This window comes from Dendropsophus ebraccatus, chromosome 2 (assembly GCF_027789765.1).
Source record: "Dendropsophus ebraccatus isolate aDenEbr1 chromosome 2, aDenEbr1.pat, whole genome shotgun sequence".
Taxonomy (NCBI): domain Eukaryota; kingdom Metazoa; phylum Chordata; class Amphibia; order Anura; family Hylidae; genus Dendropsophus; species Dendropsophus ebraccatus.
Window position 1 is genome coordinate 195,669,638 of NC_091455.1, and position 13,253 is coordinate 195,682,890.

A 13,253-nucleotide genomic window follows, 5' to 3' on the forward strand; every position below is an offset into this window, starting at 1 on the left:
CATCTGTAGTCAAGATTAGGGACAAATCTTAGGGACAGGAGTGATTAGACAATAAGGTTTGGTTATTTTGATAAAATCCGGAGAGGTATTTGTCATATACATATATTAGTTTGGGTATTGATAATAAGCTTTTATTTGTTTTGTTGTAACTAAGCTGTATATTGATGTATACTATACAGACTCGCCCATTGTTTAGTATTTTCTTTCGGTTATTGCAGATCTTACTACCACATCTGCTGTAAGTTTGTTCCGCCATCTATAACTTTCAATAAAACGTATGGTACTATTTTTGTCTATCCTATGGTGATGCCCATAAACTAATGGGAGTCCTTCAGGGTCTCTTCCAAGTGGTCTTATGCATAATACTGATCTGTTTTTCAGTAAAAGTGTTCATGTGTATTTTCTCTCGTATAAAACCTCGACAAACAGGAAGAAGCTTCACCCTCATATAAGAGACTAACGTTACTATGCTTTCTTTCTCTTATCGGTTCTCTTGAATCTGTGCCGCCTGGACATTTCTGGAGGTTGGATGCTGGACTAGTACTTGGAGGATGTTCTCACCTGTGGTCCCTTGATCAACCTGCGACTGAGGGTAGAGTCCTTAAAACCTCCGGCTACGACCCAACCACCAGTGATGAACCATATCCATGCTCCACGGATGTCAAATGGGGGAATGATAAGGCCAGCGATACGATTTTACCTACCTGCACCGTACCTATATGAATACACATATATATAGGCCTCTTGCTCAGAAGCTCCAGCACATTAGAGAGTCCCTGATAGGGTTAACTTATAGTTGGACCATTTCTTACCTTGGAAAACTTCTGATATGGACACTAGAAAGAATGTTTTGTCTCAAGAACTATTTCCCTCAGAGACATGTTTATCAGCGTCCAAGGCCGTTCTCAGATGAAAGTTGCCTGTCTGTTACAGTGGGAATAATGTGAAAGTATCATTGCAGAGAATGTATTGTTCTAACCTTTTTGAATAATAATAATGAATACTAATATAGATGCCATTGCGCATGACTGAATATCTAAATCACTAGCACCGCCTCATCTAGGCCTTATTAGCATTTGTTACCACCCTATATTTTATCTGTCTATAAAATGTGATTACCATAATAAAACTTGGGCCATTTTCTCCAGGCTTATAATCATGATACATTGTCTTATCTGTGTCCATGACTTATAAGTAACGAGCTGGTAATACTGCAGGATTCCAACTCTAGATATAATTAAAAAACCATCCTTTACCTGGGTTTTTGGCTTCTCTCCATAGAGAGAGGTCAACATATAAATTTAACCTTAACACCCCTAACTCTTCCCCCTGACCTCCATGGGGAGTGACAACCACTGTGCAAGAATATTCCTCCTGAGCTGAATGAAATCATATACAAGATGCTGGACGTGTCCTCTTCCCTCAAGCTTTCAGCCATAGCTGCTGATCTGTAATGTCATTTCCTGAGTAAGGGAAGAGGATATGTAAAGGATGTTACAGGCCTACCTGTTCTTGCTGTGCTGTATCATGGAACCATGCCACAAAGTGTAATCTAAGAAGACTCTGGTTCTTCCTTCTTAACCCCTGCAACCCCACTGTGGCTAAGAATTCCAAGGTTGCTATCCTTGACATGGTCACCTCCTGCAGCTGCTGACATGTATATAGCGTGGTACTGAAGGACATAGCAAAGGTGAACTGTTCAGGTACTAGGTCAGGGCAGGCAGCATGGTAGGAGTAAAGGGGACAACAAGCTTATTGCTGCCAAGAGAGCAGAGAAGCCAGGTAAAATGTGGAGCAGGGCTGAGTATGTCGTAAGACAATTTCTGGTGGGAAACAAAGGGTTTGACAATAAAATAAATTGAATGTACTCAAATCCCTGTCCCTGTTCTCCCCGCTAAATTTGATGGATCTGCCAACAAGAATCCAACGTCTATGGTCATTGGAATGGTCTTTCTTCCAATGTTTACTTCCCCTTCCCTGAGCTGTAGAGAGGCCCAATACATCAGAACATAGCGGCCTACCAGGCAAACCTCCCACCCAGCAATTACCCAGAAGACTCTGATCCTTGTCTATGTTATCTACCATCAAGGCCCGGCTCTACATAGGAAGGTAAATCCTAATTCCTCAGCTTCAGAAGTTCTCCTTCTTTTGGGGACTTTAATTGAAAGGAGACCTAGGTGTGGTCCCTACTGAGCATACACCAGTAGCATTACAAAGACAGGCGTGTATAGGAGCCAGGACAATGGCTGGGCTTGGGGCGGAGGCACGGGGATCATTTACACACACAGCTCTACAGTAGTAACAAGCTTATTGTTAAGACTATCTTTGTAAAGTCTTCCCCAACAATATGAGGACTGGAGACCATGTGATATTACCTATGTCTTTGTTTCGGCTTACAAACAATGGCCACATACAATCCCTACGACTCCTTATGCGGCTACTGTATGCAGAGATAGTGTATGTCAATTGATAACAATATAACAATGGGAAAGATAAGGAGGTGCCATCCTTATGGTGGGGGCCGATGACTACAAGTGCCGATCTTCTAATTGAGATGAGCGAAACTCAAGCATGCTCAGGTTCATCTGAGCCGAGTGTGCGGCATCTGATGACAGAAGTTGGATGCAGCCCTAAAGCTGCCTGGAAATAATGGGTACAGCCATAGGCCATAAGCTGTATCCATGTTTTCCAGGACTCTCTATGGCGGCATGCAACTTTTTCAGCCACCAGTAATCCAACGTCGCACACTTGGGTTTGGACGGAGCAGACCATGCTCGAGTCTAATAGTTGCCCATTCATCCAACTATTATCTCTTTCTATAGAAATCCAATCCAATAGGACGCCACACAGGCCTTGATAAATCTTGCACATTTTTAGTGAACCTGTGCAATTTCTTAGCTAACAAAACTTAGCAAAATGAGCGTACCTAGGAACGTTTAGCCATGCACAGACCCGTATAAAGGAGACGGTGATCTGCCGATGAACAAGCAAAGCAAGCTTATTCATTGGCTGATAATGCATTTAAACGGCCGCACAAAAAATCCAGCGATCGTTTGTGCGGCCCGGTTTCTATTCATCCAAATGGAGTTACTTTGACAGTAAGTGGGGCCTTTAAAAGCCATTCTGATCAGTAGGACAGTCGCAGAACTTCAATGAAGAGTCCTTCTCTCTGTATACATAACACATGAGGCGTACAGACATACAGTAAGGGGCCATGGCAGTCAGTAGACCCCATATCACACAGCATGTCATATTGTCTTCATTGACAGCACAGCCCTTGGCTAGATGGATACAGGATCGTTTCAATGTCACATTTTGAGAAGTAGTTTCCTGCTTTTCACCAAGGATTAGATGTAATGGATTAGATTATAGTAATACAAGTCTTTACAGTTCCATACTATATAATTTTTCACTCATATGTGTTCAAGATATTTTTTCCTGGAGCAATTTCTACAACCAGATCTAAGAGCACTAAACCTTTACAACACAATTGGTGAAATCCATAAAGGGGAACTTACATCTCCTACTACATGCTATCATATCTACATGGATATTGTTTTTTTTTTTGGGGGGGGGGGGGGGGGGGGAGAAAAATAAATAAATAAAATAATAATAATATATATATACACACATACTTTTTTTATTTATTATATATGGATAGTTCTATACCAGGGGTAGGAAACCTTGGCTCTCCAGCTGTTGCAAAACTACAACTCCCAACATGCCTGGACAGACAAAGCTTTAGCTGTTTAGGCATGATGGGAGTTGTAGTTGTGCAACAGCTGGAGAGCCATGGTTTCCTACCCCTGTTCTATACTATACTATACCATGACCATGCCATACACACTACAGAATTAAAAGGGCCGGTCTATGGAGTATATCAAAAGATTCCATAAGATGACAGAATCCATACCCACAAGCTCCATTCATGTTCACAAACAAATGATCCCTGCGACTTTATCCATTTAGGCAGAGCTCCCTGGTTGACAGATGGCTCTGGGGGGTGGGGGGGGGGGGGGACGCTTATTTCTGCTGCAGAGGCATTCACCAGGTTAACTTCTGTTTAGGATTAGATTACACTTTTCTTCTCCTTACAATACAGGTTCCCATATTTGTTTTCCTTTCTTAGTCATTGCAACTTTTTGCCGTAAGGGCCCCAATGCACGAGAGGGTCCATGGTGCCTAGAAGACGACACCAGTATTATAAGTGGTGCCTATCAGACATGGGGCCCTCTTAGAGATTTGGCATAAGCAACAAGTTACACCTCTGCTTGCACGGCTATAGTAATTTATAAGACTAATGTTTAGATAGCAAACCCATGCAATACAGCATTATCAGTGGGAGAACTATGGGAAGGAAGATGGGAACGTCGTCCGATCATACGGCATTTGATTACCAATGGCTGAACAAGTTGAAAGCAGCCGTAGAGAGTCTAGGAAAACATGGATACAGCCTATAGCAGAAGTAGGGAACCTTGGCTCTCCAGCTGTTGCAAAACTACAACTCCCATCAGTTCCCTACCCCTGGCATATAACCTATGGCAGTATCCATATTTCCCAGGGTTCCCTAGGGCTGCATCCAACTTCTTTAGCCACCAGGAGTCAAACGCCAACAAACGATCGAGGTGCGATAAAGACTACTCTCCTTGTATATGGACATTATATATTGACCCTTATAGAAACTTTCCAAAAGTTTACCTTTCCACGGGCCCTACATAAGTCTTCCACTTGGACCGAGCTCCTACTGACCAAAAAGTGCCATGGAAAGTAAATGACAAACCATACAGGTTCAGACAAAATATATATATTTAAAAAAAAAAAAAATCTTTACAATAAACATATATAGAAACGTGTACGTTGTGTACAGTTTATTTCATTGACCAATATTAGCTCCCTAAAATGTAAGAAAACATTGGTGACAGTGTACAACTTCTCTACATCTCGCTTCCTGCATTAGTTTAAAGAAATAATACAAACAGTCCTCCGCTCCAACCCTGTGCAAATAAGACCTCTTTTTTTTTTTTTTTTTTTTTGGAATCCTATACAAGTAACATCAGAAAATTCTCTGTGCGCAAAGATCCCAACTTCTTCCTCTTAGGACGAAAGTTTATAAAAGTTTTTGTCTTTGTAAAAGATAAAGTGCTTCTATCCAGCCAAACCAGAGTCTACTGGATCTTCATCATCCTGGTCAACGTGGTCATACAAATTCCAGCTTTCCGTGTCCGCTATACATCCCCCAGTGAACCAGAGATATGATTTTGTCATTGCTGAGGTCCGTATGCCTCAATTTATCGCAAGTCAAGCAACAGTTTTCGTGGCCCGATACGGGTACCATGCACTCCAAGTCTAGCTTGGCCACTTGTCCCTTTTTCGAGTGGTGTCCGTGAAAGCTGTAGTGCAGTCTGGAAAGCATCTGTTGTCTCTGATCCTGTAACCTTTTATTCTCACTGCGGAGCATCCGGAGTGCAAGCATGATAAGGAGCACCAGTATCAATCCACCGGCTATAGGCACGGCAATGACCGCCGCTCTGAACCACAGTTCTTTGGATGATGTCAGCTCTTGGACCTTTGTGATGAGGTTCCTTGTGCTTTCGTGTTGGTATTTGCTACCACCGCCTGAATAGGTAGAAAAAAAATAAAAATAAAAATAAAAATCTAGGTTAGGCGACAATCAACTATAATAAACCAATCATGGACAATTTTAAAGGGGTTATTCACCATTTTTTTAATTATAAATTAACTGGTGCCAGAGATTTGTAATTTACTTTTATTTAAAAAAAAAAAAATCTTCGGTCTTCCAGTACTAATCAGCTGCTGTATGTCCTACAGGAGGTGGTGTCATTTCTCCAGTCTTACACAGTGCTCTCTGCTGCCACCTCTGTCCATGTCAGGAACTGGCCAGAGCAGCAGCAAATCCTCATAGAAAACCTCTCCTGCTCTCCAAACTGAAAAAGATACACCACGTCCTGCAGGACATACAGCAGCTGAAAAGTACTGGAGTTTTTTTTTTGTTTTTGTTTTTGTTTTTTTTATAGAAGTAAATTGCAAATCTGTGTTGAACTTGCACAGTTCTGCTTTGATAAAAATGGAAAAATGACCCATGTCAATACAAATAAAGCCCAACCAATCCCATTTTTAAAAGGTTCTTTTGGGTATCCGGAATTTTACAGAACCCATCAAAGATGTGACCTTAAATGTCTGGTTTAGAAGAATCCAACTTATTATAGCGTTAACTTCATCTACTACCCTTAGCGGAATGACTACAATGACCTGCCCTGTCCATGCATTACACAGTCTCATGGATAGTAATAGGTGTTGTGTAATGCTTTAGATCTCCTGTGGAGGCGCTGCAGGAAAAAAAAAAAAAAAAAAAAAAACACTTGCTGCTCAATTACCACAGATTATTGTTTGGGAGTCTTAAAGGGATTATCCAGCACTACAAAAACATGGCCACTTTTTCGGTGGGCAGATTGGGGGAAATCGGTAGAGGTGAGTATACAGACTTTTATTTTAAGCACATATATCTCAAAAAATATTTTTTCCACTTGAAACCCCCTTTAAGTAATAAGTAAATGTATATAAATTGACATCTGAATATTAGTATTAACTCTTCGTTCTGGATTGGATATGCAGCTAGAATCCTGTACATTCTGCCTATTCCCAGCTATAAGTAGATGTATTCATTTACACACAAATGCCCTTTTTCCTCATACAGTAGCCTTGACAACTGTCCTTTGGCTTAAAGGGAGACTTCCAGGCCCAAGAGACAGGTACATAAAACCCAAAGAATTGCAACATTGTCACAAATGGAACATTCTTTCAAGGGCTGGAAAAAAAAAAAAAAAAAAAAAAAAAAGAAGCAGAACATGGGCACTAAAAGCCAGACAGGAGCCAAGCGCTCAGACAGACATCAAAGCTACCTAACAGGAATACATCTTTAACGCTAACCATGCTTTTCCCACTGGTATCTCTAATTACATTAACAACAAAATCAATAGCAGACACACAGGGCTTTGGCAGCCATAGGCCTATATACATCAAGGAAGTCTTGGAAGTGGTTCTCCCATACCTGACGGTTCACTCTTGGGGTGGGATAGAACATCGTGAAGACCCCGGTAATTGCACATGTCCTCGTGACAGCACTCCAGCTTGGGCACGGTGACTCCGCTCTTCTCTTCGGTGATGGTGGCTTTGCACATGTCTGTTGTTTTTGCCATAGAGTCCAGGCAGCCATGTGTGAGAGGTGAATTGGTGTTCTGTGGGTCAAGTAGCCTGGAAAAGCAGGCGTTCAGTTCTGATTTACACATGTATCCAGTTGCAACACAGTGTGGGGCGTCACAGTAGCATCTGATTTCTCCTGCGAGAAGAGAAGAATAGGGTTATTATAGGTTGCTGTCATGTACATGAATGGTATATCTCTATACAGCATTGGCATTCAGGGGCCTAAGAAAGTTGGGTGCAACTTAAATGATATGTATTTGATTGCCTAGGGAACCTTGCTCCCCAGCTGTTGCAAAACTACAACTCCCATCATGCCTGGACAGCCTTCGGCTGTCCAGGCATGATGGGACTTGTAGTTTTGCAACAGCTGGAGAGCCAAGGTTCTTTACCCCCCCCGCCTTAGTGTATCTTTAATTTTAGGTTTAGGACTACCAATCTCCCCATAACTTCAGCAGCAGCGGAGGTGTTCATCACAATGTGTACAGTCCCCGCCATAGAATAAGGAGCAGCCGGGGTTTTTTCGCTTAAGTCCAACCAATGTTATAAAACAGGAACCGTGCGGCTCACAATAACTGCTGTGTTTGCCAAAGTCAATTCCTTTCAGCTGAAATGGAAAGCCATAAAATGGTCAGGACTACAAGGGCTGATGCCTCGCTCTACCCTACGACTTGCACGCGATCGGCTGTATGGATTAAAAAAAAAAAAAAAAAAAAAAGGGGGGGGGGGCAAAGTCCACAAAAAAAAAAAAAAAAGTTTAATTTCTAGAACTTCTAAAGTAAAAAAAAAAAAAAAAAAAAAAACAGAAAGAAACAATAAAATAGTTCTCGTCATTTAAACGCTTTCCCTAAGGGCTCCTGAAATAGGATGTGAAGAGAATTTCCAATTTATTCTGTAACATTGTACAATACATATATATGAACGCAGTTGGTTTATCATATATGACAAACTCATATCTGCTGTAGGGAAAATAAATAAATAATTTAAAATATATATTAGTATAGCAGAGATGAGTTTGTCATATATGACAAACCTTCTGTGTGTGTGTATAATATTATATATATATTAGATAGACAGATAGATAGATAATCACAGTGTTTGTTAGTCCGCCCTGGATCACAAGGATTTGGCCTATCAGCATTATCTTAAAAGGCCCAGACTACACACAATACCCCCTGAGCTTGAAATGTTACAGTGCAGCCCACCTTGAGATCGGATTTCACCTCTGTGCGCCAGGCTCCTTTAATAGCCTAGTTAATGGAAGCCAAATGACAGCAGGGCCTGGGTAACAGGAGGCATTGCATTAGCACTGACCAGATCTCCCTCAGGCTTTTCAAAGGCCAAAGTGCTCCTAGGGAAACAAGTCAACTCGGATCCTACTCAAGGGGGGGGGGGGGGATAGGTGAAGCCAAGATCTATCACAAAAACTAGAATAAAGTGCAAGCTCCTGGTCAACGCAACTTACTGATACAAGCCAGACGGCTACTGACATTGACTAATGGGGACTTACTGACTGGGAATATTTGGAACAATAGTTTGGTGCGTAAAGTTTCTCGCTATATTTTGAACAAGGCCAAAAAGAGTATTGGTAGTTTTTTTTAGAGAGTGTGAACAATGATGTGTCTGTTCTCCTGCTTCCCCCTTTATACTGTTATGTAGCTATTAACCAAAAATGCCTGCTTCTAGTCAAGATGGCTACAGGAGACTGCTGCAGACTTTTTTTTTTTTTTCTTCTTCCCCTCCTTCCTTGAAGTCTTTTGAAGTCAGCGGCAGCCAAGAAGTATGCGAGCCCCTCATTATATCATTATCAGGCGCATAGCTTCCTATCTCAGGACTCCCATCAGTCCCAGCAGTCACTCCCTGATCTCTTGTCTCCTTTGATGGGGCCAGAAGGCTTCTCTCAAGAAGTAAAAAAAAAAATAAAAATAAAAAAAAAAATACACACTTATTTAAGCCAGGGTTCCCCCAACCGGTAAAAAAAACTACAATTCCCATCTGTCCAGGTAGGGTCGGAGTTGTAGTTTTGCAAGATTGAGGAACATAGATTTAGGACTTTTATCCAAAACTACAAATTATTATTGTGGGCATGATGGGAGTTGTAGTGTCACAGGCTCAGCATTGATTAAAGTCTATGGGTGTAAAGCCTTTGGCTCTCCAGCTGTTGCAAAACTACAACTCCCATCATGCCTGGACAGCCGACCTCCAGCTGTTGCAAAACTACAACTCCCATCATGCCTGGACAGCCTTCGGCTGTCCAGGCATGATGGGAATTGTAGTTTTGCAACAGCTAAAGAGCTGAAGGTTCCCCATCCCTGGTGTAAAGAAATATTACTACCCTTAGGCCTGTGTAATCTGACTGCCCTTAAACTATAATGTAAATATTATTAATTGTTGCTACATTGTTGCATTCAATTGTAAACAAGAACAATAGGTATAATTATATTATTATTGCTATTCGGGTTTCACGGATTATACGATCTATAATACTAGGTGGAAGCAAAATTCAGGGGTGCAACTAGAATTCTTAAAATAAGATGAGCCCCATCTAATGGAAAGTAGTATAGGTAACAATAACAGAAATGTATGGATACTAGAGACTGGTGGACATTGTCTAATATAAGATGCAATGTTCTTGCACAGGAATGGGCTTGTCCTATGCCCAGGATACAGGATAAACCCTATAGAGCTACAATGTATCTGCAGCACATGTAAATAGTGTAAATTCAGACTTGCAACATGCTCCCATTCATTAGACCTGAAGGTTATAAAGGGAAATACTCATAGGAGCAGCGACATCTAGTGGCGGCTGGTATGATAGCAGGCACTACAACTTCACACATTACTTCTACATCAGTGTTGGTGCAAAACTACAACTTCCTCAGGTTATGATGGGGGTCGTAGTTCTGCAAAAGCTAAATAGAAAAATACTAAAATCTGGTGGTTGTGCTGGGACTTTTAGTTCTCTAGCATTGTATTGCATACAGACGTACCTTTAGTGAGTAGTATGGCCATAGCGCAGAGCTCTAGTTGTAGCCAGATGGAGATCAGGCTAGCCTGGCGATCCATTTACAAGCCCAGTCCTCCCCGGCGCTACAGTGCACGTCTTCAAGGGATTGTGTCACCATCCAACACGGCGCACATACAGAAAGCCCCAGATACAAGCCAGCCCTTCCGGCCTCCAGTCCGCTGCCTCCCCGGGGGCTCCTCAGCTCCACAACACACGGTGATAATCCAAGGTAGCTAGTCAGACGGGTGTAATAATCCAGCGGTACCGCGGTCCGCACAGCACTGAGCGCACAGCAGCCCGCACTGGCCATAAGAACGCTGCCGCGGGAGCTCCGCGCGCTAAGACACACCCACCTGCGCGCTGATTGGCTGCTAGATAGCGGGACACGCCCCTAGGCGCTGGGTATACCGGCTGGCTGGGTGCTTGAGCTGTCAATCATTGGAATTCACCTCAGGGCAAACTCCAGTAGTCAGGACAGGTCTGCCCCAACCACTGTACAATGTACCGAACCCTCTGCTGCTGCCAGACAGTGACAGGAAAACACTGCTGTATATACCAGTACTCCTAGCACAATATATAACAGCTGTCACTGTACCGAACCCTCTGCTGCTGCCAGACAGTGACAGGAAAACACTGCTGTATATACCAGTACTCCTAGCACAATATATAACAACTATATACTGTACCGAACCCTCTGCTGCTGCCAGACAGTGACAGGAAAACACTGCTGTATATACCAATACTCATAGCACAGTATATATAACAACTGTACACTGTACCGAACCCTCTGCTGCTGCCAGACACTGACAGGGAAGAGCACAAATCCGTATAGTAATCCTTCTACCACTATCCATAGTAATTATATAGATGGGGACTCTACTGTATATAATGTCACTAATAATGACATCTATAGTTATATCAGCCTCAGTGCATACAATACATTATTATATTATCTGTAGCTACAGCACTATAGGTACTCCAACATCACTCAACTACTAACACTAGCATTGCTCTTAGTAGTAGTAGTAGTAGTAGTAGTAGTAGTAGTAGTAGTAGTAGTAGTATATCCATACCTGTGCTATTATTACACCTTTACCAACATTCCTATTCATAATAATGCTAACAGTACTTCTTATATTATTATTATTATTATTATTATTATTATTATTCTCATCCTTAGTAGTGGTAGCACTATGGGTAGAGGTATCAATGCTATTTACAGTAATAACGCTACTAATATAACTTGTAGTGGTAATATTTATACAAATAAATAACATTGATACAAGTGCTACAAATTATTCCTATATATAATACTTCTAGTAGTACTACTGGTTATATTCCACTACCACTACTAGTACTACTAATATTAAGAATGCTGCCACTAAACCATACTCATACTACTAATAAGCAGATACACTAGCAGTACTACTACTATTACTGGTACCACTACTACTACTACTACTACTACTACTATTACTGGTACCACTACCACTACTGCTGCTACTACTACTACTACTATTATTATTATTACTACTATTACTGGTACCACTACTGCTGCTACTACTACTACTACTATTATTATTATTACTACTATTACTGGTACCACTACTACTGCTACTACTATTATTATTACTACTACTACTACTACTATTACTACTACTATTACTGGTACCACTACTACTACTACTATTATTATTATTATTATTATTACTACTACTATTACTACTACAACTGCTACTATTACGACTACTACAACAACAACTACCACTACTATTACTACTACTACTACTACTACCACTATTACTACAACAACAACAACTACTACTACTACTACTACTACTACTATTACGACTACTACTACAACAACAACAACTACCACTACTACTACTACTACTACTACTATTACTTCTACTAGCATATAGCATATTCTGTTACCTTCCAGCCTTTCCCATCACCCACCTCTCCCACTGATCGTGTATAAGAGGTCTACAAGGATACAGCGATCAGGTGCAGCACATGAGCCAATAAATATATTGGAATGGGATATCCCCTTTATAACTAATGTATGTATATGAGAGATCCCTTGGCAGTGGTATGGTGCCCTCTATGTGTACATTGCAGAGCCAGCCAGTGTAACACACACACACACACACACACACACACACACACACACACACACACACACACACACACACACACACACACATACATACATATATATATATATATATATATATATATATATATATATATATATATATATGACAGCACAGCAGACTACCAGTATGATCCCAGGGAAGAGCATGGATGTAGCAATGCACATAGTAATGACAGTACAGCAGGCTATCTGCAATGTATATAGTAATGACAGTACAGCAGGCTATCTGCAATGTATATAGTAATGACAGTACAGCAGGCTATCTGCAATGTATATAGTAATGACAGTACAGCAGGCTATCTGCAATGTATATAGTAATGACAGTACAGCAGGCTATCTGCAATGTATATAGTAATGACAGTACAGCAGGGTATCTGCAATGTATATAGTAATGACAGTACAGCAGGCTATCTGCAATGTATATAGTAATGACAGTACAGCAGGCTATCTGCAATGTATATAGTAATGACAGTACAGCAGGCTATCTGCAATGTATATAGTAATGACAGTACAGCAGGCTATCTGCAATGTATATAGTAATGACAGTACAGCAGGGTATCTGCAATGTATATAGTAATGACAGTACAGCAGGCTATCTGCAATGTATATAGTAATGACAGTACAGCAGGCTATCTGCAATGTATATAGTAATGACAGTACAGCAGGCTATCTGCAATGTATATAGTAATGACAGTACAGCAGGCTATCTGCAATGTATATAGTAATGACAGTACAGCAGGCTATCTGCAATGTATATAGTAATGACAGTACAGCAGGCTATCTGCAATGTATATAGTAATGACAGTACAGCAGGGTATCTGCAATGTATATAGTAATGACAGTACAGCAGGCTATCTGCAATGTATATAG

General features: G+C 41.1%; 1 protein-coding gene across 1 annotated transcript; it reads right to left on the bottom strand.

Annotated features, from left to right (window-relative positions):
- Positions 1-4,788: 4,788 nt before the first annotated feature.
- On the bottom strand, positions 4,789-10,528 carry BAMBI (BMP and activin membrane bound inhibitor). The gene is made up of 3 exons (XM_069960522.1): positions 10,209-10,528; positions 7,070-7,357; positions 4,789-5,616 (listed from the first exon to the last, which is right to left on the bottom strand). The coding sequence occupies exons 1-3, from the start codon at positions 10,282-10,284 to the stop codon at positions 5,198-5,200; spliced, it is 783 nt and encodes a 260-aa protein (XP_069816623.1). The 5' UTR covers positions 10,285-10,528; the 3' UTR covers positions 4,789-5,197.
- Positions 10,529-13,253: the final 2,725 nt, after the last annotated feature.